The 27,083-nt window shown below is 42.8% G+C and overlaps 2 protein-coding genes across 3 annotated transcripts in view; one reads left to right on the top strand and one right to left on the bottom strand.

The window, feature by feature from the left end:
• Window positions 1–3,606: 3,606 nt before the first annotated feature.
• LOC110524323 (insulin gene enhancer protein ISL-2) lies at window positions 3,607–13,135 on the bottom strand. 2 transcript variants are annotated; one of them, XM_036978072.1, is made up of 8 exons: window positions 13,000–13,135; window positions 8,245–8,291; window positions 6,147–6,331; window positions 5,518–5,737; window positions 5,065–5,297; window positions 4,625–4,905; window positions 4,365–4,526; window positions 3,607–4,152 (listed from the first exon to the last, which is right to left on the bottom strand). In XM_036978072.1, exons 3-8 carry the CDS (start codon window positions 6,292–6,294, stop codon window positions 4,075–4,077), a joined length of 1,122 nt encoding a protein of 373 aa, XP_036833967.1. In that variant the 5' UTR covers window positions 6,295–6,331; window positions 8,245–8,291; window positions 13,000–13,135; the 3' UTR covers window positions 3,607–4,074. The 2 variants fall into 2 exon arrangements, with proteins under 2 accessions (XP_036833967.1, XP_021459535.2); XM_021603860.2 differs by having other exon boundaries at window positions 4,625–4,911.
• A 40-nt stretch (window positions 13,136–13,175) lies between these two features.
• LOC110524324 (mesoderm induction early response protein 2) overlaps window positions 13,176–27,083 on the top strand; it is a 31,809-nt gene continuing 17,901 nt past the window's right edge. The window contains exons 1-10 of the mRNA XM_021603861.2: window positions 13,176–13,356; window positions 16,940–17,065; window positions 17,593–17,707; window positions 18,544–18,647; window positions 18,759–18,828; window positions 18,951–19,102; window positions 20,092–20,173; window positions 21,094–21,188; window positions 21,444–21,574; window positions 24,348–24,445. Of these exons, the coding sequence (XP_021459536.2) occupies window positions 13,330–13,356; window positions 16,940–17,065; window positions 17,593–17,707; window positions 18,544–18,647; window positions 18,759–18,828; window positions 18,951–19,102; window positions 20,092–20,173; window positions 21,094–21,188; window positions 21,444–21,574; window positions 24,348–24,445 (1,000 nt within the window). The 5' untranslated portion in view covers window positions 13,176–13,329. The remainder of the gene's footprint in view (window positions 13,357–16,939; window positions 17,066–17,592; window positions 17,708–18,543; window positions 18,648–18,758; window positions 18,829–18,950; window positions 19,103–20,091; window positions 20,174–21,093; window positions 21,189–21,443; window positions 21,575–24,347; window positions 24,446–27,083) is intronic.

Here is a 27,083-nt window from a genome sequence, read left to right on the forward strand (position 1 = left end):
ATAGATTTAATTTAATTGACTCTTTCTCTAGAATACAACATTATATAATGTGTAATTATGACTTTTTTCTTATAGAAAAACATAGTAGAAACTCAAAAGTCTGGGTCTGGGACAAGGGCAAAACAGTGACATTTTGGTATAAAATGCATCTGAAAAGTAGCTAAAATACTTGATAGAGAGGTGTTAAAGGTCTGGGGTGATTGTAGTGTGAACCTATAAAGAATAAAACCTATTTTTAAATAAAATCCCAAAAATGGACCCTGAGTACATAGAAGTTCCCGAAGTTGCAGGATAACGGGGTCCAGGGGTCTGCCAACTTTCCCGAAGGCACTGTACATAATGTGTGTGTGTGTGAAATCAGCCAAGACCTCAGAAAAAACATTGTAGACCCCCACATGTCAGGTTCATCCTTGGGAGCAATTTCCAAATGCCTGAAGGTACAGTGCCTTGCGAAAGTATTCGGCCCCCTTGAACTTTGCAACCTTTTGCCACATTTCAGGCTTCAAACATAAAGATATAAAACTGTATTTTTTTGTGAAGAATCAACAACAAGTGGGACACAATCATGAAGTGGAACGACATTTATTGGATATTTCAAACTTTTTTAACAAATCAAAAACTGAAAAATTGGGCGTGCAAAATTATTCAGCCCCCTTAAGTGAATACTTTGTAGCGCCACCTTTTGCTGCGATTACAGCTGTAAGTCGCTTGGGGTATGTCTCTATCAGTTTTGCACATCGAGAGACTGACATTTTTTCCCATTCCTCCTTGCAAAACAGCTCGAGCTCAGTGAGGTTGGATGGAGAGCATTTGTGAACAGCAGTTTTCAGTTCTTTCCACAGATTCTCGATTGGATTCAGGTCTGGACTTTGACTTGGCCATTCTAACACCTGGATATGTTTATTTTTGAACCATTCCATTGTAGATTTTGCTTTATGTTTTGGATCATTGTCTTGTTGGAAGATAAATCTCCGTCCCAGTCTCAGGTCTTTTGCAGACTCCATCAGGTTTTCTTCCAGAATGGTCCTGTATTTGGCTCCATCCATCTTCCCATCAATTTTAACCATCTTCCCTGTCCCTGCTGAAGAAAAGCAGGCCCAAACCATGATGCTGCCACCACCATGTTTGACAGTGGGGGTGGTGTGTTCAGGGTGATGAGCTGTGTTGCTTTTACGCCAAACATAACGTTTTGCATTGTTGCCAAAAAGTTCAATTTTGGTTTAATCTGACCAGAGCACCTTCTTCCACATGTTTGGTGTGTCTCCCAGGTGGCTTGTGGCAAACTTTAAACAACACTTTTTATGGATATCTTTAAGAAATGGCTTTCTTCTTGCCACTCTTCCATAAAGGCCAGATTTGTGCAATATACAACTGATTGTTGTCCTATGGACAGAGTCTCCCACCTCAGCTGTAGATCTCTGCAGTTCATCCAGAGTGATCATGGGCCTCTTGGCTGCATATCTGATCAGTCTTCTCCTTGTATGAGCTGAACGTTTAGAGGGACGGCCAGGTCTTGGTAGATTTGCAGTGGTCTGATACTCCTTCCATTTCAATATTATCGCTTGCACAGTGCTCCTTGGGATGTTTAAAGCTTGGGAAATCTTTTTGTATCCAAATCCGGCTTTAAACTTCTTCACAACAGTATCTCGGACCTGCCTGGTGTGTTCCTTGTTCTTCATGATGCTCTCTGCGCATTTAACGGACCTCTGAGACTATCACAGTGCAGGTGCATTTATACAGAGACTTGATTACACACAGGTGGATTGTATTTATCATCATTAGTCATTTAGATCAACATTGGATCATCCTCACTGAATTTCTGGAGAGAGTTTGCTGCACTGAAAGTAAAGGGGCTGAATAATTTTGCACGCCCAATTTGTCAGTTTTTGATTTGTTAAAAAGTTTGAAATATCCAATTAATGTCGTTCCACTTCATGATTGTGTCCCACTTGTTGTTGATTCTTCACAAAAAAATACAGTTTTATATCTTTATGTTTGAAGCCTGAAATGTGGCAAAAGGTCGCAAAGTTCAAGGGGGCCGAATACTTTCGCAAGGCACTGTACCACGTTCATCTGTACAAACAATAGTACGCATGTATAAACACCATGGGACCACGCAGCCGTCATACCGCTCAAGAAAGAGGCACGTTCTGTCTCCTAGAGATGAACGTACTTTGGTGCGAAAAGTACAAATCAATACCAGAACAACAACAAAGGACCTTGTGGAGATGCTGGAGGTAATGAAAATATCTATATCCACAGTAAAAACGAGTCCTATATCGACATAACCTGAAAGGCCGCTCAGCATGGAAAAAGCCACTGCTCCAAAACCGGCATAAAAAGCCAGACTACGGTTTGCAACTGCACATGGGGACCAAGATTGTACTTTTTGGAGAAATGTCCTCTGGTCTGATTAAACAAAAATAGAACTGTTTGGCCATAGTGCCCATAGTTATGTTTGAAGGAAAAAGGGGGATGCTTGCAAGCCGAAGAACACCATCCCAAGCATGAAGCACAGGGTTGGCAGCATCATGTTGTGGGGGTTATTTGCTGCAGGAGGGACTGGTGCACTTCACAAAATAGATGGCATCATGAGGATGGAAAATGATGTGGATATATTGAAGCAACATCTCAAGACATCAGTCAGCAAGTTAAAGCTTAGTCGCAAATGGCTCTTCCAAATGGACAATGACCCCAAGCATACTTCCAAAGTTGTGGCAAAATGCCTTAAGGACAACAAAGTCAAGGTATTGGAGTGGCCATCACAAATAAAATGTAACATTTGTGGGTAGAACTGAAAAAGCGTGTGCGAGCAAGGAGGCCTACAAACCTGACTCAGTTACGCTCTGTCAGGAGGAATGGGACAAAATTCACCCAACTTATTGTGGGAAGCTTGTGGAAGGCTACCCGAAACGTTTGACCCAAGTTAAACAATTTAAAGGCAGTGCTACCAAATACTAATTGAGTGTATGTAAACTTCTGACCCACTGAGAATGTGATGAAAGAAATAAAAGCTGAAATTAGTTGTTCTAAGAAGTGTATGAAAGAGTTAAAAAGTTATAGATGAAAATGAGTGAACATGTATTTGTTTGTTTTGAGTGGGAAGTGATATAATGTCTGAAAGACATTATGGGAGAACGCATGCAGTGGTAGTGGGAGCTGTGATGTTGAGAGGGCATGTGGACATGTAAAGCAGACAGACAGATTGTACTAACAGAGTCCCTCGAAGATGTCGGTCTGCAATTTTCACACAGCCTAGATGGATTTTAGGGTTATTGTGTCAACTTGTTGTTCGATCTTGCGCCTTTGCCATTGAAGAACTGGAAAAAGTTGCCCCCTTGTGGGGTGAAATGGCCATTAACATTATCTGCCTGCAGCAGGATTTTTAAAACCTAAATGCCTTTTCAGTCAAACAGGAAGAAGGAACAAGTTGTTCAGATTTGCTTTCTACAATAATAGGTTTCACACTGGAGTTGTTGTAAAGTGGATGTAGACAGAATGAATAATCATGTCCAGGACAATCAATCAGAAAATATCAATCAGTTCAGAATACGAGTTTCACATTTAGGAATGAAATATGTTCCAATAGAGATGACATCTGGCGGCTTGGTTTTGTGGAGATTTAATTAATTCCCAAACGCAAACTCCCAGACTGTGACTATGCAAACAGACTGTGTTTAAATCACATGTTGACAGATCACACCATAGTCTGCCAGAAGTTAAGGCTTCATGTGATGACTGGCGGCCTGGATGAAACCTCATGGTCTAAAACCACTGTGTGCTGCATGGGCCATAGTATAGTGGTGCACATTTTGTTCTGTCTCATTGACCCATAACCTTTAATCCATTTACCCATACAGAAAACAGAACATGCAGAACTGGGACCCAAATGATGTCATCTTTTTTCCCCCAACACAACATTCTCCTGTTTGGGAACTAGTTTAATAATTATAGCATACATTAAATAACTAATTACATGATTTAAAGCTGCTTGAAGCCCCTTCAGATTAGACACAGGGTCTTGATAACTCAGTTACAGTAACAGTTCAGTGAGGATGTTGGGATGGTGGCTGTCTAGATAGTCCGAATGGTGGCGGCGTACTCATCACCCTGCTGCGGTGGAGACCCCAGGTCTTCTGAAAAACACGTTCTCTGAGGGGAAGTGAAAGAGAAATGATGAGTGTTGGCCACCACAGTCAGGGCTGACAAATGAAACTGGATAAAGGAGTAGCTAATACCAATCAGTTATAGTCTCAATCTACAGTATAAGGTGTAGGTCTAAGGTTAGCTTGTTGCAGTCATAATCAGGGTCTGATATGTCACACAAAGGGACATTACACTACCTGATACACACTCTGATTTACCTGGGAAATATGAGTGAGGGTCAGCTCGTCATGGTCAGCTGAGAGCTTGATTTGGCCGTCAAGTGGTTGCCATGATGACTCATAGACGTAAATCTGGAGGGCAAAGTCAGGGGGCTCAGGAGAGAGGACCACCATCGGTCTGGCTGCAGTACACAGCAGGGCCTGGAACATAGTGAGTGATGATCAACTGTGTTCACAGACAGACAGACAGACAGACAGAGACACACACACACACACACACACACACACACACTACTCACTGTAAAGTCCAAGTCTGACACTGGTCTGCCTCCTTTTTTGGCGTGGCTCTTCTTGTCCTTGCAGCGTTTGTTCTGGAACCACACCCTGATGACCCGCTTGTTTAGGCCAGTCAGCTGACTCAGCTGGAGCTTGACCTCTGCGTCAGGCCGGGGGGTCTGGGAGTAGCAGGTGCACAAGGCTTTCAGCTGGGTGTCACTGAGGACGGTACGCACCCGCACCCGCACCCCTCTACTCCTACCCCTGTCCAACCACCTTCTCTCCCAAACTCCTCCTCTTCTCCCTGACCCTGACATAGGTGAGAATGATTCAACTTAACTTAAGGAACATTAAACTTACCGATTACAGGGAAAGATGAGACAGACCTTTGAGACAGTTTAATTATCATTAACTCTAAAGGGAAAAAAATCTCTATTTTATTATGCATATAAACTTCACAGACCTTTTCTTTTCTTTAGTGAGTCTGCTTTTTGGATCTGTTGCTCTGGCATCGTGTGCTCTGCCTGGCAGCATGGTCCTCCTGGTCCCAGGGTGAAGCTAACCCCAGGCATGAGTAATGCACCACAGAGCGAGCAGTGTAGACAGTCAGGGTGATAGTTCTGTCTTCCTGCCCTCACAACCAGGTCAGAGGACAGTACTGCCTCCCCGCAGCCTCCACACTTCTCTGCAAATAGTCTAACACACACACACACAATCAATAACAAAGACATTCACATGGTTAAAAATGACAAAACTAAAGGTTGGAAGCTGTTAACAAACACACACACACACACCATCAACAAACACATTCAAAGAGTTAAAAAATATAAACATAATATACACACAAAGTTGACCGTACAATGTTCATCTTTATCATTAAAACTTCTCTACTGTCCCACCAAAGCTGCTGACTCACCGTGCATAATCTGTCCTACACAAGGTCCTCCCGTCCCTCAGGAAGCAGCTGACACTCTCTCCCAGGGGACAGTGGCACTCGTCACAGCACAGGCACCCTGTGTGCCACTGCTGGTTTGACCCAACCCGTAGCACCACAGGGTCTCTAATGGACTCTCCACAGCCAGCGCAGGGCCATACCGCCCCCTGTGGACATGACTCCTCATTGCACTCTGGCCCCACTGGAATTACAGGGAATGCTGTACTGAAAATGACCTTTCCATGGCATCAACATAAACATTGTGAAGTTTTAGTCTTTCTTACAGCATGTTCATGATAAGAGACTTATATATTTTTTTCATAATCAACAGTAATCAAGAATAAGTCAAGGAGGGAACATTAAACGTTTAATCTTTACATGTCTCAGCAAAAACGTTCTCATCTCACTGGTGTGTTTAGGTTACAGGTTTTATCTAGTAACATTATTTGTATCACAACGAATGATGAAAATACTGAATTTGATGTATTCAAAACCAACTATAGCAATCAAAACTTTAACCTCTACCATAAGACAATGATTATAATAAAACATAATTATGTGTACATGATACAATATAAACATGTAAATTACAACACGTTTATCAAACTCACATTTGCTGGTATTGCTGTGGTCCTCCAAGGTTTCCCCCGGTAACATCAGGGTGTATTCTGACAAAACATCAACTGTCCCCACTGAGTGGAATTCTGTCTGAGCTGGACTCAGTAGGCTCTCTCCTGACATTGGTCCGTCACAAAGCATGGCTCTGCACAAGTGTCTTGGAGCAACACTCAACCCTCTCAATTTTATAGAGATGTGCAACGCCCCCACAACCACCACATGTTGGCAAACACACACACACTTACTCTTCAAAGCAATCTATTAAATTAACTCTCAACAAACACTCCTCCTCCCTATTAGTAAAACAATGCAACAGTTCCCTTCCCTTGGGTTATTAAAATCAGACCTAATTTGCTCTGGGCTCTGAGTAGAGGAGGCTGGTGGGCACAGATGGGCTGAGATGGGGGAGGGAAGGATGGGGGCATTCATACCACAGATAACATTGACACCAGTGCCAGCCTGTGCACTGATGAAAATTCAAGGTCTTTATTTTTTCCCCTATTAATTAACTTTCGTTTGCCACCTGGATTTGCACCTTAACTAAAATGTATACTTTTCATTTTCAATATAAGTGTTGATTTTTTTACTCTCATTTTTTAAACTCTCATCAGGGGCAGGAGTTTTCTGACCATTTGACCTGTCTGGGTAAATCCCTACAGGAACGTGTATATCCTGTAAACTTCTGTGTCCTACCATTTGACCTGTCTGGGTAAATCCCTACAGGAACGTGTATATCCTCTAAACTTCTGTGTGCTATCATTTGACCTGTCTGGGTAAATCCCTACAGGAACGTGTATATCCTCTAAACTTCTGTGTGCTATCATTTGACCTGTCTGGGTAAATCCCTACAGGAACGTGTATATCCTCTAAACTTCTGTGTCCTATCATTTGACCTGTCTGGGTAAATCCCTACAGGAACGTATATATCCTGTAAACTTCTGTGTCCTACCATTTGACCTGTCTGGGTAAATCCCTACAGGAACGTATATATCCTGTAAACTTCTGTGTCCTACCATTTGACCTGTCTGGGTAAATCCCTACAGGAACGTGTATATCCTGTAAACTTCTGTGTCCTATCATTTGACCTGTCTGGGTAAATCCCTACAGGAACGTGTATATCCTGTAAACTTCTGTGTCCTACCATTTGACCTGTCTGGGTAAATCCCTACAGGAACGTATATATCCTGTAAACTTCTGTGTCCTACCATTTGACCTGTCTGGGTAAATCCCTACAGGAACGTATATATCATGTAAACTTCTGTGTCCTACCAAGCAAGCACCATTCAGTGCTGCAGTAGTTACACTGTCACACAGTCCTTCAGATGGGACTCCGCTCTCAGAGTTAATACAATAGGCCCCTTTGCTGTTGCACCTCTGCTGTGCTACTGCAGGCATGGTCTCTATTGTTAGGGCAGTGCTTTGTCCTTGGATCCTCCCTCTCGTAATGAATCTGTCCCCATAGGTCAGGACCACTAAACTTGTTGCTGGTGCCTGTGGGCAATTTCCCTCCCAATTTGAGTCAACACATACACACGTAACACACCCCCAACAGTTGTGCATCTGCACCAAAAAAACGAAATTGACAGCTTGTCTCGCTCTCTCCCTCTCTCACACACACACACACACAAGGCAAAGGAAGCCTCTCCATGTCCCACTCTGTAACGCCTCTTAAAGTTATTTTACCAGGAGCAATTAAAAGCATCCAGGGCGTGTGTAAGGGAGGAGCTGCCTCTTGATGAATACTCTACATACTGTACTGATCAAGCCCTGGGACACGCCCACTAATTTACACAGCCAGGCTGCCACCAGCGTCATCCCTAACCTGGTCCTCCCATTCCCCACACTCTGGCTAATGGAAACACGGAGCAGCGGAATGAAGTGGCCAGCTCTTTTAATTTGCCGGCCGTATAAAATAACAGAATTAGGTATGTATATTAATCAAGTCAGAAGACATTTGGCCGTGTCTCTGTTCCTCCTCCTTCATCTCCTCCTGTGTCCTGCTCATTACTAATGAAAGTCATCTACAGGGGCAATGAGACTGAGTGGAAGGGAGGGAAGAGGGACCACATATACTTGTTGTGATTTACTCACGTTTGTATACATGGCAATTTGGCAGAGCTGGGTAATCTGTAGGTGTCCTGTACAGAACAAAGAAATGAATGAGAAACATGCAAATCTCTCACTCCTTCTGATTAATTAACCCTTTCTGTTGTTGGCTGGATTAATTGGACCGTGTGTGCGTGTGTCCGTCCTATGGGCAGTATAGTATCAGCAGCCCTATATTGCCCTACAAAGGCAAAACACAGTAACTACGAATGTGGTCAAAAATCTTTGATCTGTTGTAATGGCCAGGTATATTATCTGATGAATGTGGTATTTTGTTTCCTGACACAAGAACAAGCCAGTTGATTAGAATATATCATGGAGTATCATGGGTCCGGTACTGTTCGGTTTATATATGTTACCCCTTTGCACCATCATCAGAAAGCACAGCATTATTTTAACTGTTTACATAGACCATACACAAATTTACATTTCTGCGTCACCAGAGGATTTTAGCTCCACGGATAAATTATAAGATTGTATTAGGGATTTAAATACTTGGATGGCTCACAACTTCCTCCAGCTAAATCAAGACAAGACAGAGGTACTTATTGTTGGAGTCAAAGCACAGAGAAAGAATCTATCCGCACATTTTAATTCACGGGCAATAAAGATAAAACACCAGGTAAAAAACCTAGGTGTTATTTTAGATTCTGAACTAAATTTAAAATCACACATTAGGAATGTAACCAAAATATATTTTTACCACCTGAGGAATATTGCGAAGGTGCAGTACGTTTCTCTCTCAGGCTGATACAGAGAAACTCATCCATGCTTTTATTACAAGCAGACTTGGCTACTGTAATACTCTCCTGTCTGGTCTACCCAAGAAAGGCATTGGTCAACTGCAAAGCATGCAGAATGCTGCAGCACAGGTACTGACGAAGACCAAACAGAGAAACACATTACACCGGTTTTAAGGTCTCTGTACTGGCTGCCTGTGAGTTCTAGAATACATTTTAAGATTGTTTTTTAAATCAATCCACGATTGTGCACCCCAATACATGTCTGACATGTTTTTAGTTATGTACCCAGTAGGTCCCTCAGGTCCTCTGGCACTGGCCTTTTAACTATCACAAAGCCTAGGACCAAGAGGCATGGAGGGGCAGCCTTTAGTTACTATGCCACCAGCCTCTGTAATAGCCTGCCAGAGAACCTGAAGGGGGTCCAAACGGCCGGCGCCGACAGAGATGGCCGCCTCGCTTCACGTTCCTAGGAAATTATGCAGGATTTTGATTTTCACTGTGGACATTTTTAAAAGAGATCTTAAAACACTCATTTTTAGCTTTGCTTTTCCTTAGGGTGCTTTTTAGTTATTCAGTTTTTATTGTTATTCTTTAGTTTTTTTATCCTCTTATGTTTGATGAGTAGTAAATGTTTAATTTTGTTTTTTCCTGTGAAGCACATTGTGTTGCATTCCATATCTGAAATGTGCTGTATAAATACAGCTTGATTTGTTCTGATTTGCTGAAACATTTCTGTCTGTCTAGACAGAAAAATACTTTGAAGTCCGATTTTGCAATAATAAAAAAAACAGTAGTCACTGCGTTTGCCTTTGTTAACCATTTTAACCTATCATGTCAGCACTTGTCACAGTGACAAAGGACAGCATGTGGCCCTCTACCATATACGCACACGCACACGCACACACACACACACACACACACACACACACAAATACAGATTCATCACAGCCCCACACAGCACACTTACATAGAGGACATCAGGATACCTTATACCAGAGGCATTCAAATGACAATCTGTGGCTGTCACAGAGTGCAAGACAATTTACTAAGTTATGATTGAAATGATAGAGTTATTACAGTACATGAAGAAAAACCTTGTCTCCTCCTTATCAACTGAATTCGTATCATACCTGCTGGAATTTTGCCCGCACAAGGGAATTGAAGGAAAACAAAGAGGAGACAAATCAAGAATACATGCTCATGGTCACCTTTATTTCTCTTTGAAATCCCGTCCTTTCTCCCCCATTGCTCTTTGTTTAGTTTTGCCCCTTTACAGAGCATGTACAACACACTGTCTACCTCAGCATATTTATCTTCACGTTGCCTCTCGATTTTGGCGTGTAGCAAAGGTTTTGCCTGGTAATTTTTGACTTGCTGATTCCTGTCAGATCCCGACTGGTTAGTTGACACTTTGTGATAGGCTCGTCCTCCTTCCATTTATTATTGTTTGAAGTAGTCTACTTTCAGCCTTGTCATCCAGTTACTGTTGGCTCATCTTATTTAGTTGACTATGTCATTCTATATATACCACAATGCAGTTTTCACTTTCTCAGTTTGTGTAGTGTCACCATTTAGGACTTATAAATGGGTCATATTGCTATGTCATACATTCACATACATGTATTTGTCTTTCTCTATCTCATGGAAGCACTGGGGACTGGGGAAGCCCTCATATTCCCTCTTATACCTTTATCAGCTCTGACCATTTCTGCCCCCTCCCTTCATACAGTATCTATCTCCCATCCAATGAGATCAAGGCAGTGACTATGTAACATTGGGTCACACACACTCTAGGAAACATTTATGTGGGAGTCAAACAAAGTTTTATGTTGTCTGTTGTCTTTTTCTGCTATCTAGAGTGACCATGATGTTCTCACATGGGTAGACCATAATTCTTTACTAAACTAGATGACTGTCAATTCAATTATTGGGAAAATATAGCCCATGATAATCAGATTGGCTACATTGGCTATTCAGGGTCATAGGTGAACAAACATGTGATATCAATTTCAAAGGACTACTTTACAAACATCTGAACTGCAACCATTGTGCTTTGTTCATTATTTTCAGCAAGACTGATGTCAAGTTTATGAACGCTTGTAACAATACCAGACGTCTGTGTGAATAGTACACGGGGTACTGTCTCATTTCTTTATTTTTTCATGTAGTTGACTGTCATCGCGGTTGCTGAAATGTTGCAGCAATAAAATAGGGCTGCTGTTGCTGAGGCTCAGCGGCTGGCTGTACATAGGCTAGACTAGAGCCATAGCTCTACAACATCCGGGCATTCCTCAGCCTGCGCAGAAACGGAATGGCGGAGGTAAGTGAGCAAAAAGGCTTGGGGAGGAACATGAGGACTAATGATTTTGAAACAGCTCCGCATTTGAGAGCCTCTGTTATCCTAGACGGCAGATATCGATGTTGGCAATCGTATCAACGGGTTACGCAGGGTTGTGAGTTAGCTAGCCATGGGTGGATAACTAACGAAGTAAAATGGGGGTATTTTGTCCGTCTCGCCTCTCCGCGTTCTTCGCGTTAAAAAGCTATTCCCAATTTGCCAGATCGTGCGCTATAGAAAACAATGGGAGACCGGCTAGACGGTGGTGCTGAAGAAGTGGCCCAGGTGTGCTCCGTTATAGCAAGGCATTTTGACTACAAACTTTGAGAGAAGTCCGACTTATTTCAGATACTTTCTTGGGTATCTTTTCGGGTGAAAACGCAACCTCTAGAACTATTTCCTCTCTAGGGTCATTCGTGTGTCAGAGGAAGGAACGTTCAGCACCAAGTTACAGGAAAGCGCCCTGGCCCTGGTCAACGCGTCCTAAAGTGGAGTGGACCAAGCTTTACAAAGTGGCTGTAAACGTAGGGCTACCAGGCTGTCACTAATGTATTGTTTGTGAAAGTATCCGACCAAGAGTTTTAAGTAGACCACTGCTCTATTTACTTAAGGTCAAACGTAACTCTTAAAAGTTGTTGTAGCCCTGAACTAGCTCACCTGATTGACCAACTCAAAGCCTTGATGATTAGTTGACAAGTTGAATCAGGTGTGCTAGCTTTGGAATAGATCAAAAAAAATAGTGGAATGTCTGGGGGTCCCCCAGGAGATGTTTGAGAACCACTGTCATAGGTCAACTTGTCCTATCTTCATGGCTTGTCTTTTTGGCCAAACAGTTACATTTTTGTAATACCATTAGTTTCCACTGTTGGATAAACTTTGACCGTTCTTTAATTCATGAGTGGCTGTAAGGCAAGTAGAAAGACTGGTAACACTTTACTTAATATGACAGTTGGGCCTATGCATTATTGGGTTGAGCCCTGAATGCTGATTGGCTGACAACCATGGTATATCAGACCATATACCACAGGTATGACCAAGCATGTATTTTTACTGCTCTAATTACGTTGGTAACCAGTTTAGAATAGCATTAAGGCACCTTGGGGGTATTTGGTATATAGCCAATATGTGTCCAGGCACTCCGCGATGCTTTGTGCATAAGAACAGCCCTTAGCCGTGGTATATTGGCCATATACCCCCCACATGCCTTATTGCTTAATTATAAACTGGGTTGTTAGAGCCCTGAATGCAGATTTGACTGACAGCCGTGGTATACAACATATATTTTTACTGCTCTAATTACATTGGTAACCAATTTATAATAGCAATAAGTCACGTCAGGGGTTTGTGGTATATGGCCAAACTCTGCGTTGTGTTGTGCATAAGAACAGCCCTTAGCCGTGGTATATAGACAATACACCACACCCCCTCGGGCCTTATTGCTTTATTATAGCTCTATAATGCATTTGAGGACTTGTCGTAAGCAAGTATGACAGGTCTTATGTCTTATTATCATCTCATAATGATCCTGACTAAATAAAAGTAATTTCGAGTTGACAATTGACAATTTGCTACATTAAGACATACCATTATAATAAGACATGAACAAGACTTATACATGCTTCAACAAGTAAGAAAGCATAATATCTGTGGGCATTATACCTGTACTGTTGCTCCTCAGTCTGTGGGTGTGTCCAGCTGTCCACTGTAGAACCAGTCATCAGCTCTCAATTTCGGTTGAAAAGGGGTGGTTCAGAAGAAGCCAAGGGTCAGCTGATCTATAATGGGATGAACAGGCACCTCTTGATCCTCCACGATGGTGTGTGTGTGTGTGTGTGTGTGTGTCTGTGTGTGTGTGTGTGTGTTAGCTGGTTCGATGGGCTCTGGAGATCACAGACGCAGCCTAGTGGAGATCCTGAGGCAGGGCTATGAGGGGGCGGAGGAGGAGTCCAGGGCCCTAGTGGAACTGGAGAAGAGCCTAGGTGCCGCCCAATGAAGATGGCAGCACGCCCCCACACTGTGAGTACAGCTCCTCTGGCATACGGGGCTTCATTTATCAACTGTGTATAACATTCTTACCACTGTAAATTCTGATGCATGTACAACAGACTGATCAAACTGTCGCATGCAACATATATGCATATTTTCATTGATAAATCAGAGCCAAACTATACTTACAAACCCGCCTGGAAAACAACCTCCATTCACCTTTTATGGTAACAAAAGCACCCTCATTTGTTGTATGATTTGAAGATGTTGGAATTGGGCCATGATAAAAGAAAGCGCAATGGAAAATGTTATTACATTTCTGTAGAGAAGTGGGCAAAATGTTTTAATCTTTTGCAGTGATTATTTTCAAACTAAAAACGCATGCCGCCTATAGTGAGTGCCAAACACTGGCCACGCATTCTACAAGATTGATTGTCCTTTCAAACAATTTAAAAGTAAATGCTACAGCCCACACTTCTATGCAAAATACAAATTGTTCAATATTTTGCCGATCAATAGATGATTTTGTTTCCTTGGTGTAGGCTCAGAGATTAAATGGGCTATGTTGTGCTTCTTTCTCACAACAATGCTGTAGCCTACACATACAGTGCCTTGCGAAAGTATTCGCCCCCCTTGAACTTTGCGACCTTTTGCCACATTTCAGGCTTCAACCATAAAGATATAAAACTGTATTTTTTTGTGAAGAATCAACAACAAGTGGGACACAATCATGAAGTGGAACGACATTTATTGGATATTTCAAACTTTTTTAACAAATCAAAACCTGAAAAATTGGGCGTGCAAAATTATTCAGCCCCTTTACTTTCAGTGCAGCAAACTCTCTCTAGAAGTTCAGTGAGGATCTCTGAATGATCCAATGTTGACCTAAATGACTAATGATGATAAATACAATCCACCTGTGTGTAATCAAGTCTCCGTATAAATGCACCTGCACTGTGATAGTCTCAAAGGTCCGTTAAAAGCGCAGAGAGCATCATGAAGAACAAGGAACACACCAGGCAGGTCCGAGATACTGTTGTGAAGACGTTTAAAGCCGGATTTGGATACAAAAAGATTTCCCAAGCTTTAAACATCCCAAGGAGCACTGTGCAAGCGATAATATTGAAATGGAAGGAGTATCAGACCACTGCAAATCTACCAAGACCTGGCCGTCCTTCTAAACTTTCAGCTCATACAAGGAGAAGACTGATCAGAGATGCAGCCAAGAGGCCCATGATCACTCTGGATGAACTGCAGAGATCTACAGCTGAGGTGGGAGACTCTGTCCATAGGACAACAATCAGTCGTATATTGCACAAGTTTGCCACAAGCCACCTGGGAGACACACCAAACATGTGGAAGAAGGTGCTCTGGTCAGATGAAACCAAAATTGAACTTTTTGGCAACAATGCAAAACGTTATGTTTGGCGTAAAAGCAACACAGCTGAACACGCCATCCCCACTGTCAAACATGGTGGTGGCAGCATCATGGTTTGGGCCTGCTTTTCTTCAGCAGGGACAGGGAAGATGGTTAAAATTGATGGGAAGATGGATGGAGCCAAATACAGGACCATTCTGGAAGAAAACCTGATGGAGTCTGCAAAAGACCTGAGACTGGGACGGAGATTTGTCTTCCAACAAGACAATGATCCAAAACATAAAGCAAAATCTACAATGGAATGGTTCAAAAATAAACATATCCAGGTGTTAGAATGGCCAAGTCAAAGTCCAGACCTGAATCCAATCGAGAATCTGTGGAAAGAACTGAAAACTGCTGTTCACAAATGCTCTCCATCCAACCTCACTGAGCTTGAGCTGTTTTGCAAGGAGGAATGGGAAAAAATGTCAGTCTCTCGATGTGCAAAACTGATAGAGACATACCCCAAGCGACTTACAGCTGTAATCGCAGCAAAAGGTGGCGCTACAAAGTATTAACTTAAGGGGGCTGAATAATTTTGCATGCCCAATTTTTCAGTTTTTGGTTTGTTAAAAAGTTTTAAATATCCAATAAATGTTGTTCCACTTCATAATTGTGTCCCACTAGTTGTTGATTCTTCACAAAAAAATACAGTTTTATATCTTTATGTTTGAAGCCTGAAATGTGGCAAAAGGTCGCAAAGTTCAAGGGGGCCGAATACTTTCGCAAGGCACTGTACTTTCAAATACTTTAAATAAGATACCAGTCTATTTACTTTTGAGCATCCATGGCTAATATTTGTTGTTTAGTGGGAATAAACCAGTCATGTCAAAAAAGGAGAGACATGTCCTGCAATATGATTATGATTTAGACCTATATAATAAAAAATAAAATAACCTATGTGACCAACCGGCTTGATTTGGTCTTAAGTAGCAACATTTGAATTTATTTTTAATTTTTTACATTGGATAAAAGTAAAGACTCAGAGCTAGAAAATGATATATCATACACTGCAGTCGAGGAACAATGGGAAAGTAATTCTGCTTTGAAAGTTGATAAACTTGTAACCACACTTTTGAGAAAATGGCCCTTGAATGTTTTGGTACAGCTACTGGAGAGCCCTGCATTGTCTACACCCATTCAGCATTGTTCACACCCTCTTAAGCCTTAGCCCAAACCATCTCTTTAAGGATTCACGTGAGGCCATATGCTAAACAGAGTGAGTATGACAGTAGTGTACTAAACAACCAAAGATTTCAAGACGGCTGGTTTATATTACGTCTATTGACATGTCTGTATCCAGTTGTCGCAGGGTCATCATGAACATTCTATTGTCGTCCGACATTAAACTTGTCTTTGTGAAAAAGTATAAACACAAAAACGACAGGCTGCATGACATCAGTAGCCTGGTAGTCCAAAATAGCATAACTGGTGTATGTTAACCTCCCTGGGAAATGTGGGATGCTAGCGTCCCACCTGGCCAAAAGCCAGGGAAAATGCCAAATTCTAATAAATTACTATAAAAATCACACTTTCATTAAATCACACATGCAAGATAGCAAATTAAAGCTACACTTGTTGTGAATCCAGCCAACATGTCAGATTTCAAAAAGGCTTTTCGGCGAAAGCAAAAGATGCTACTATCTGATGATAGCACCCCAGTAAACAAAGAGAGAGAAGCATATTTCACCCCTTCAGGCGTGACACAAAACGCAGAAACAAAAAATATAATTCATGCCTTACCTTTGAGCTTCTTTTGTTGGCACTCCAATATGTCCTATAAACATCACAAATGTCCATTTATTTGGCACGTTTGATCCAGAAAAACACCGGTTCCAACTTGCACAACGTGACTACAAAATATCTCAAAAGTTACCTGTAAACTTTGCCAAAATATTTCAAACTACTTTTGTAATACAACTTTAGGTACCAATCCAAACTCATATCTAGGCATGTCCAGCCCAGGTATTACCTCAGTCAATCATGGCTAGCGGGAAGGTTCCTGTATTTTTCCGTGGCTAAACCAACTAGGTTCAAAAGCTTGACCACACTGCACCCCTCCAGACCAGTAGGGAATAACATTATTCTATGTAATAGATGATCAATTATTTAATAATTCCAAATTATATTGCCCAATCCCACATTGACCCAGAGCGATCACTCTCTCTCTCTCTGTCCCCCTTTCTCTCTGTGTAGGGCAGTGAGATGCCCCTGGAGGAGCTGCTGGCGCTGTATGGCTACGAGGTGTCTGACCCCCTCCTACAGCAGGAAAGGGAGCCCAATGAGCTGTCAGCCAGTCTGCCTGACATGACACTGGACAAGGTGAGACCTGGGTATACCTAGACATAGCTGAGACAGATAACTGAAAACACAGCCAGAAAAGCATCAGATCAAGGGTGCTGAGACCCTCGAATTCCACAGTCCAGACAGTTTTTGTTTCTTCTTAGTACTTCATTGATTAATTGGTAATTGGTGCACCTACCTGGTTTTCCAGGCAGAAGTCAATCAATAGTTAAAAGGCAAGGTGGAAAACCAGCATAGAGTACACTGTAATTGTCGTGGAGCTGTGTACTCCTGCATTCAAAAGCATTGCATGATACATGTTTTGGCATTGACATGATGTCTATTGATTCTTTCATGGATTCATGGATAATTATGACTTGGTCCGTAAAGAAATTAGTTAAGACAGGCCATCAAGAAGCAATCTTATCTATAAACACTCAGAAAACATGACAATTACAGAGTCACTTTCATATATCATAAATGCCATTTACTTTACTGTGTGTGATCCTGAGAGAAGGTAGTGGACTGTTCCATTGAGACAGTAATGGACTGTTCCATTCTTCCAGGACCAGATAGCTAAGGATCTGTTCTCAGGAGAAGATGAAGAGGAGTCATCAGCTGATGACCTCACTCCCTCTGTCACCTCCCATGCCTCCGACCTCCTCCGCCGCCACCTAAGAGGTACAACCACTGATGTCCTATACAGTATCATACTATATAATGGGTATGACACACTTCCTCCCTTCCCAGCACAGCTACCACTTTCCATTAACAGACCTCCACCCACCCAGCCCACCACTCAGGAGAATCCCCTTCCTGTCATATCACATCAATATATTTTTTAAATGGTCCGAGTGCTCTTTTATGGCAAGACTGATTTGTTGTACCGGGAAGGTGTTATTGGGTAGTATTATGAGAATGCTACATATTGGCAGTGGTGTAAAGTATTCAAGTAAAAATACTTTAAAGTACTACTTAAGTTTTTGGGGTATCTGTACGTTACTTTACTATTTATATTTTTGACTACTTTTACTTTTACTTCACTACATTCCTAAAGAAAATAATGTACTTTTTTCCTGACACCCAAGAGTACTTGTCACATTTTGAATGATTAGCATGTGAGGAAAATGGTTCAATTCATACATTTATCAAGAGAACATCCCTGGTCATCCCTACTGCCTCTGATCTGTCTGACTCACTAAACACACATGCTTTGTTTGTAAATTATGTTGCAGTGTGCCCCTGGCTATCAGAACATTAAAAACACAAGAAAATGGTGCTGCCTGGTTTGCTTAATATAAGGAATTTGAAGTGATTTATACTTTTACTTTTGGTACTTAAGTATGTTTTAAACCAAATACTTTTAGACTTTTACTCAAGTAGTATTTCACTGTGACTCACTTTTACTTGAATCATTGTCTATTAAGGTGTATTTACTTTTACTCAAGTATGACATTTGTGTACTTTTTCCACCACTATATAGTGGTGTAACAAATGTTCCCATTTTTATTCTCCAGCCCATTCCCTAGCAAGTGGAGACAAAGGCACCTTAGTCAGCACCTCAGAAGAAGACTCAGACAATGATGACGACACCTCCATTCCCTCCAATGATGGACGCAAGGTGAGACACTGGGAACTACTGAACAGCGCTCAAATCCCCTACAATTACTCTTTAGGTAAATATAAAAACCTGTTTTCTGTGTGACTGAAACTGTGGTTGTTCTTTTACCAGGACATCATGGTGGGCTCAATGTACCAAGCCAAAATCCCTACTCTCAGCCTATACTCAGACCAGGAGAGAGGTAACCCCAAATTTCCCCTTTCATAATCAGTGCTTATTTTGGATTAGTGTGTTGACACTTTTTGATTCGCCTCCATCTCACAAACATCCTTATACCTGTGTCTCTCCATCTCCTGCTCCCAGTCTATGAGAATGAGGACCAGCTCCTGTGGACCCCAGACATGCTGTCAGGCCATGCTGTAGAGGAGTTCTTACTGAGTGCCCAGAGATGGGGAGGCCAGGAGGGCACTAAAGACACCCTTATCACTGGGGAATTAATCAAAGACAATGATCAGGTACTGTAGCGGGTTGGGGACTAAAGCAGGAACAGAGTGGGACTTAGTGGGGCTAGAGCTATACTGAACAAAAATATGAACGCAACATGCAAGAATTTCAATGATTTTACTGAGTTACAGTTCATAAGGAAGTCAGTCAATTGAAATAAATTAATTAGGCCCTAATCTATAGATTTCACATGACTGGGCAGGGGCGCTGACACGGGTGAGCCTGGCTCCCAAGTGGGTGGGCCTATGCCCTCCCAGGCCCAGCCAATCAGAATAATATTTCCCTGCCAAAAGCCTTTATTACAGACAGAATACTGCTAAGTTTCATCAGCTGTCTGGGTGGCTGGTCTCGAATGATCCCGCAGGTGAAAAAGCCGGATGTGGAGGTCCTGGGCTGGCGTGGTTACATGTGCTTTGTGGTTGTGAGGCAGGTTGGATGCACTGACAAATTCTCTAAAACAACATTGAAGGCGGCTTATGGTAGAGAAATTAACATTACATTCTCTGGCAACAGCTCTGGTGGACATACCTGCAGTCAGCATGCCAATTGCACACTCCCTCAAATCCTTAAACATCTGTGGCATTGTGTTGTGTGACAAAACTGCTAATTTTAGAGTGGCTTTTTATTGTCTTCAGGACAAGGTGCACCTGTGTAATGATCATGCTGTTTAATCAGCTTCTTGATAATCCATCCACCTGACAGGTGTGGCATATCTTGGCAAAGGAGAAATGCTCACTTAACAGCGATGTAAACCAATTTGAGCACAACATTTTGGAGAAATAAGCTTTTTGTCTGTATGAAACATTTCTGTGATCTTTTATTTTAGCTCATGAAACATGGGACCAACACTTTACATTGTTGCGTTTATATTTTTGTCCAGTATACATTTGTTGGCCAATTAACTTTGTTTGAATGTTGAGTAACTTCTACAGAGTTCACATTGTGGTCGACGTCACAGATTTCAGTCACAACTGTTTCCCTTTGTTTCTCTTTCCCTCAGGCTCTGTATGAGCTGGTGAAATGCAGCTTCAATGCAGAGGAGGCACTGAGAAGACTGCGCTTTAATGTGAAAGTATTCAGCGGTAAGACCTTTCACTACACATTTACTACTGCTGTCTAGTATGCATTGGCATCTTCTTGCAATACCTTACTAGTAACAACAACTCTATAAACTTATATCAATAATAACTCACTAGTGGAAGCGAATGATTAATTCAACTCAATACAATGTTGCCGTTGAGGTACTAACCACCAGGGGTGGTGGGTGGGGTGGTGGTGGTTGATCCCCAAAAACAAAATTGTATTGAGTTGAATTAAGATCCTTCAACTCAATAACCACCCCTGTAAATCAAAAATGTGTTGTTAATGCTCTCCAGCTGTTTAGTCTCTGGATGCTACTAGTATTTTCAATTTCAGAGCATTTAAAAAAGATGTCCCAAATTTCTTGTGGGATCATGGATCTTCTTTGCTATCTTTGGAACTTCCTCTGCTTTCCCTTGGAAATGCAATTATTTAATAGACCTAACATGAACCCATGTTACCAACAACTTGAAAACACACTCATTCTATATAATGGCCTAGGTCAAATATTTAGGCTAAACCTCGGGGCTCACAAGAGTCTTATATCTTATTCGTATCAGCAGTCCTACCCTGAAAGCCTTTTTGAATATGGGCAATGGTCTGCCATCTTGACTAAGGCTATTAAATGTTTTTGATCCTGCATTTCCAGTTGTGCACATCCAAGCTGGGAGTGTAGGTGAAAATGTAGCCAATTGTGCCCGCTCCAGTGTAGGCTGACAAATGATTCATTGTCTTGCAGTATAATAATATAGATAATGGAAATCATTGCATTCAAACTTTGTGGCGCTTATGGGGTGAATGGATTTACAGTTATCATCTTGACATGGTGAGTTACTGTAATAGGGCTGTAGTATGAGTTACACATAATTCAAGTCTGTTTTTAGGGTATATTCCCACCTAACTGCTGTTGTCTTCTGTGTAGAGGAGCTGTGTGCCTGGAGCGAGGAAGAGTGTCGAAACTTTGAACATGGCTATCGAGTTCATGGGAAGAACTTCCACCTCATTCAGGCCAATAAGGTGAGCAAGAACCGAAACTTCCATCGTCAGGTTTGGGGAGAACCTGATTTGCCACAAAGCTGGAATTCTCTGTTTTTCAGTCATGACATTGACTGGTATCATACATTACCCCTTAAATGCAAATGTTGACAGCTGCTTCATCATAACATGTACAGGCGCACCTGTACAAACCTGCTTGTCTGCATTGATCAGACAGGAAACTCACTGATCTCCATACTGCAGCAAACAGTAAAGCACACTGTGTTTACATGTCAGGTACGCACACGGTCGGTGGGGGAGTGTGTGGAGTATTACTACATGTGGAAGAAGTCGGACCGCCATGAGTACTTTACCCAGCAGACCACCAAGCTGGGTCGCAAGAAGTACAGTCTGCAGTCAGGGAACATGTAAGTAGCACTGCAGATATGAGACGGTCTATCTCAATGACCCTTTCTCAGGGATGCAAACTAGTCACCTTTCAGCAGAATTCTCTGTTTTGAATCCAAAATAGGTGACCTACGTGATTCGTGTAGATCCGTCGAGGAAAGTTTGGGCGAGGGGTGGGGGGGGGCTTTGGATGACTACTGGCTGTATGCGAACGAGTGATGAGTGTTTGGAGCAGTACTGGCTGTATCCGAGGCGTTCACATAACAACAGAATGCAGGACGCGACTGAAGAGAGAACATACGACCAATGTGCTAGTTGCAGCGTCAGCGTGCGCTCTGGAAAGAGGTGTGGAAGGCAGTTTGACTGTTCATTTACAGCGGTGGGTCCCCTGAACTATAACGAAGAGGTAGGTGAGAAGCCTACTTCATGAGCTCTAACCGGAAACTGTAATTTGGAAAGTTTGAGGTGAGCGAGAAAGTGTGGTGGAACAAGTATTGTTAGCATTGTTAAGTATTTTGATAGCTGGATCGAATGATCCGTTATAGCTTTCCAGAGAAATGTTGAGCAACATTAGCCAACATTAGGTCAAATAATTGAGTTCATGGTGTGAAAATTAGCTGGCTAAAAAAGTCAGACAGCTAATGTTGCAACATCAGATGAGCTAACGTTAGTAACCTAACCAATTCGCTATAGTAATAACTGGTAACGTTAACGTTATACGACTCCTTGCCGTTCCTCAAGTTATAACGCGTTAGTTACTTACTGGACCCTGGCAATCTGTGTGAAATGTTAACGTTAACTAGCTAACAAACTAACTACTATCTGTGAAGTAATCTTTTCCCTCTACAGTAAGTTATGTGGTTAATTTTCAGAATGAGAGAATTAGGGGAAAATGAGGTGTTGCTTGTTAAACAGTTAAGTGGAGCTGGGCCTGGCTTAAACTGGATGCCACTATAGAGGTGAAAGGAACACCACACACTTCCCTCTTTCTCATTTGTTCAATACAGTGGATAAAAAGGGGTATGCCAGGTGTACTCTCTGGCTGAAAGAGATCAATTATGCCAACAAAGGGTATCTATCATGCTCTGCTGGCACATTGTAGAACCGATGTCCACAGGCAGAAAGTGTACAATGTAATAATGTGCAGTGTAGCCCAAAGATATTGCTTTTGTTGTGTTGAACTTGACAGTAACACTTGTGTGTGAGTGACGGGGGATTATTACATTTTTTACTCAGTGAACTTTATTTTTGCACACATGTAGCCTTATGCACTTGATCGATGTCTACTATAGTGACCACTAGAATAGAGCAAAAATAGAATGCCTGTTTGTTTCATTCTATTTCTACTTAACCTCTTAACTTGTTTCAATTTCTGCCTGAAGACATACCCAAATCTAACTGCCTGGAGCTCAGGCACAGGACCAAGGATATGCATATTCTTGGTTTCATTTGAAAGAAAACACTCTGAAGTTTGTGTAAATGTGAATTGAATGTAGGAGAATATAACACAATAGATCTGGTTTAGATAATACAATGAAAAAAAACATAAGTTTTTTCTTTTGATTGTTATTGTATCATCATCTTTAAAATGAACAAGATAAAACAAACATTCAGATAGGATGATGGGGACAGTTTCAGAATGATAACTTCCAAAATGAGTGTGCTACATGACATTTATCATGAAGTCACCCAGGTGTCCCACACAAGTAGCCCAAATGTACCCAAGTGGCCAAATTGGTGAAGTTATACATTTTGAATGGAATAACTATATACAAAATACCAAAATGGTATTCTAACACCCCCCCTCAATATTTGGAAGACCCTCAGCCCTCTACACAATATTATGCTGCTGATGCCAGGTGCCATAGCACATCCATGCCTGCAGAAATACATTTGGGCAGATGAACACCACTTGTGGCAGGAGCTGGATGAACCAGTTTCAGTGGCGGATGGACACCTTGGCACTGGGGGCTCCCTTTCGGAGTCAGTGTCACTGTGAAAGAAAATGTTCAGTTAGAATAGTTTCACATATGAGCCCTGTATCAAGATGTTTTTTTCCCCTAGTGCAATATTTAGATGTGTGTGGTCACAATCATTCTATTATAAAGGCTGTCATGGCTAACTGCAATAATAGTTGTTGTTTTTTTTCTTAAGACTTGAGTGTCATTTGCAGTAAAGTCTAGGCAACACATATCATTGGAACGCTTCCTTTACATTTTATTAACTGTGAGTTAGGTTCACATTAACTACTTTTTATTTTACACACAGAGACGGATCCTGTAGATCATATTCTTTGTTTACTTAGTTAAAACCTGCATTTCCCCCTGGCAGGGATTTTTTGCATGTTTCAGTTCGAAAAAGTGTCACCTTTTTGGGCCCTCACCAGTTTGTATCCCTGCTTTCTAGACTTGACACTCAAGCTGCATTTAAATGCCGGCTAAATTAGCACATGCCCCCATCATGTTGGTTGTTATGATCTTCTCCTTGGCATGACATTGTTCTCAGAATATATTATTTAAATATGGTGTAGGAAAAGGAAATGTGGACACAGCAGACATATCTTTACCATGATGGGAATGTGACAGGATCATCTTTATCAGAACAGGAAAGCTGCATGTAAACAACAGGTGTAGAGACAAGTAAACAATATAACCTCCCAATTGTCATTGTTTTCAGACCAGCGATTTGTATTATGTTTAGCTGAAACTCAAAACGGAAATGAATGTTCTTCTTGGACAAGTTCATGTGCAGTTGGGACTGTTTACACAAGTTTCCTACTGTGTTGTCTTCCAGGGAGGATGGAGAGCAGGATGGAGAGGTTGGGGAGATGGAGGGGTGTTCCCAGATTGAGCCCCACTCACCCCCACCAGTCACGGACCTGGACAAGCAAGGTAACCCCTGGTCCCTAGCCTTAGTCCCAGCCTTAGCCCCAGCCTTAGTCCCAGCCCCAGTCCTATACCTCAGCCCTGGCCCTGATTCCCGCCCCAGATAATTTTACTGAGACCGACAGACCACAAACACTACAGCTTGTTTGAAGGACTGAGGTCATAAGAGTTAGCTAGAACCATAATAGTAACATAATAGTTGTATGCCCTTGCCTCTGAAGTCGCAGGAATCCACCCACAAGCTGTACCATTTCAGAGATATGTCCTGCCAAATCACCCCATATCCACCTGTTTCTGTCTTATTACATGAGTCTTATTATTTATTTTCTTTATTATATTATTTGTCTGTTTGATTGGTTGTGTTTATTAACATATGATTTAAAGCATTTTTATGTATTGTTTTATGTGTCTGTTTTCCCATTGCTTTGTGTGTGTTTGTCTGTGGTGTTTCTACCTGTGTGTTGACATGGCGGTGCAGAGGAGGAGGGCCGACCCCGTCGCAGACGAACGCCCCGCTTTCTCTTAAAGCCCTGAGCTCACTACACACAGGCCACTCTAATCAGGCAGGGCCACCAGGTAAAGACTAACCAGACAGGGCCACCAGGTAAAGACTCTAACCAGACAGGGCCACCAGGTAAAGACTCTAACCAGGCAGGGCCACCAGGTAAAGATTCTAATCAGGCAGGGCCACCAGGTAAAGACTCTAACCAGGCAGGGCCACCAGGTAAAGACTCTAACCAGACAGGGCCGCCAGGTAAAGACTCTAACCAGACAGGGCCACCAGGTAAAGACTAACCAGACACGGCCACCAGGTAAAGACTAACCAGACAGGGCCACCAGGTAAAGACTCTAACCAGACAGGGCCACCAGGTAAAGACTCTAACCAGACAGGGCCACCAGGTAAAGACTAACCAGGCAGGGCCACCAGGTAAAGACTAACCAGGCAGGGCCACCAGGTAAAGATTCTAACCAGACAGGGCCACCAGGTAAAGACTAACCAGGCAGGGCCACCAGGTAAAGATTCTAACCAGACAGGGCCACCAGGTAAAGACTAACCAGGCAGGGCCACCAGGTAAAGATTCTAACCAGACAGGGCCACCAGGTAAAGACTCTAACCAGACAGGGCCACCAGGTAAAGACTAACCAGACAGGGCCACCAGGTAAAGACTCTAACCAGACAGGGCCACCAGGTAAAGACTCTAACCAGACAGGGCCACCAGGTAAAGATTCTAACCAGACAGGGCCACCAGGTAAAGACTCTAACCAGACAGAGCCACCAGGTAAAGACTCTAACCAGACAGAGCCACCAGGTAAAGACTAACCAGACAGGGCCACCAGGTAAAGACTCTAACCAGACAGGGCCACCAGGTAAAGACTCTAACCAGACAGGGCCACCAGGTAAAGACTCTAACCAGACAGGGCCACCAGGTAAAGACTCTAACCAGGACGGGCCACCAGGTAAAGATTCTAACCAGACAGGGCCACCAGGTAAAGACCCTAACCAGACAGAGCCACCAGGTAAAGACTCTAACCAGACAGGGCCACCAGGTAAAGATTCTAACCAGACAGGGCCACCAGGTAAAGACTCTAACCAGACAGGGCCACCAGGTAAAGACTCTAACCAGACAGAGCCACCAGGTAAAGACTCTAACCAGACAGGGCCACCAGGTAAAGACTAACCAGACAGGGCCACCAGGTAAAGACTCTAACCAGACAGGGCCACCAGGTAAAGACTAACCAGACAGGGCCACCAGGTAAAGACTCTAACCAGACAGGGCCACCAGGTAAAGACTCTAACCAGACAGGGCCACCAGGTAAAGACTAACCAGGCAGGGCCACCAGGTAAAGACTAACCAGGCAGGGCCACCAGGTAAAGATTCTAACCAGACAGGGCCACCAGGTAAAGACTAACCAGGCAGGGCCACCAGGTAAAGATTCTAACCAGACAGGGCCACCAGGTAAAGACTCTAACCAGACAGGGCCACCAGGTAAAGACTAACCAGACAGGGCCACCAGGTAAAGACTCTAACCAGACAGGGCCACCAGGTAAAGACTCTAACCAGACAGGGCCACCAGGTAAAGATTCTAACCAGACAGGGCCACCAGGTAAAGACTCTAACCAGACAGAGCCACCAGGTAAAGACTCTAACCAGACAGAGCCACCAGGTAAAGACTAACCAGACAGGGCCACCAGGTAAAGACTCTAACCAGACAGGGCCACCAGGTAAAGACTCTAACCAGACAGGGCCACCAGGTAAAGACTCTAACCAGACAGGGCCACCAGGTAAAGACTCTAACCAGGACGGGCCACCAGGTAAAGATTCTAACCAGACAGGGCCACCAGGTAAAGACCCTAACCAGACAGAGCCACCAGGTAAAGACTCTAACCAGACAGGGCCACCAGGTAAAGATTCTAACCAGACAGGGCCACCAGGTAAAGACTCTAACCAGACAGGGCCACCAGGTAAAGACTCTAACCAGACAGAGCCACCAGGTAAAGACTCTAACCAGACAGGGCCACCAGGTAAAGACTAACCAGACAGGGCCACCAGGTAAAGACTCTAACCAGACAGGGCCACCAGGTAAAGACTCTAACCAGACAGGGCCACCAGGTAAAGACTCTAACCAGGACGGGCCACCAGGT

This window comes from Oncorhynchus mykiss, chromosome 5, assembly GCF_013265735.2.
Source record: "Oncorhynchus mykiss isolate Arlee chromosome 5, USDA_OmykA_1.1, whole genome shotgun sequence".
In the NCBI taxonomy this organism is placed as follows: domain Eukaryota; kingdom Metazoa; phylum Chordata; class Actinopteri; order Salmoniformes; family Salmonidae; genus Oncorhynchus; species Oncorhynchus mykiss.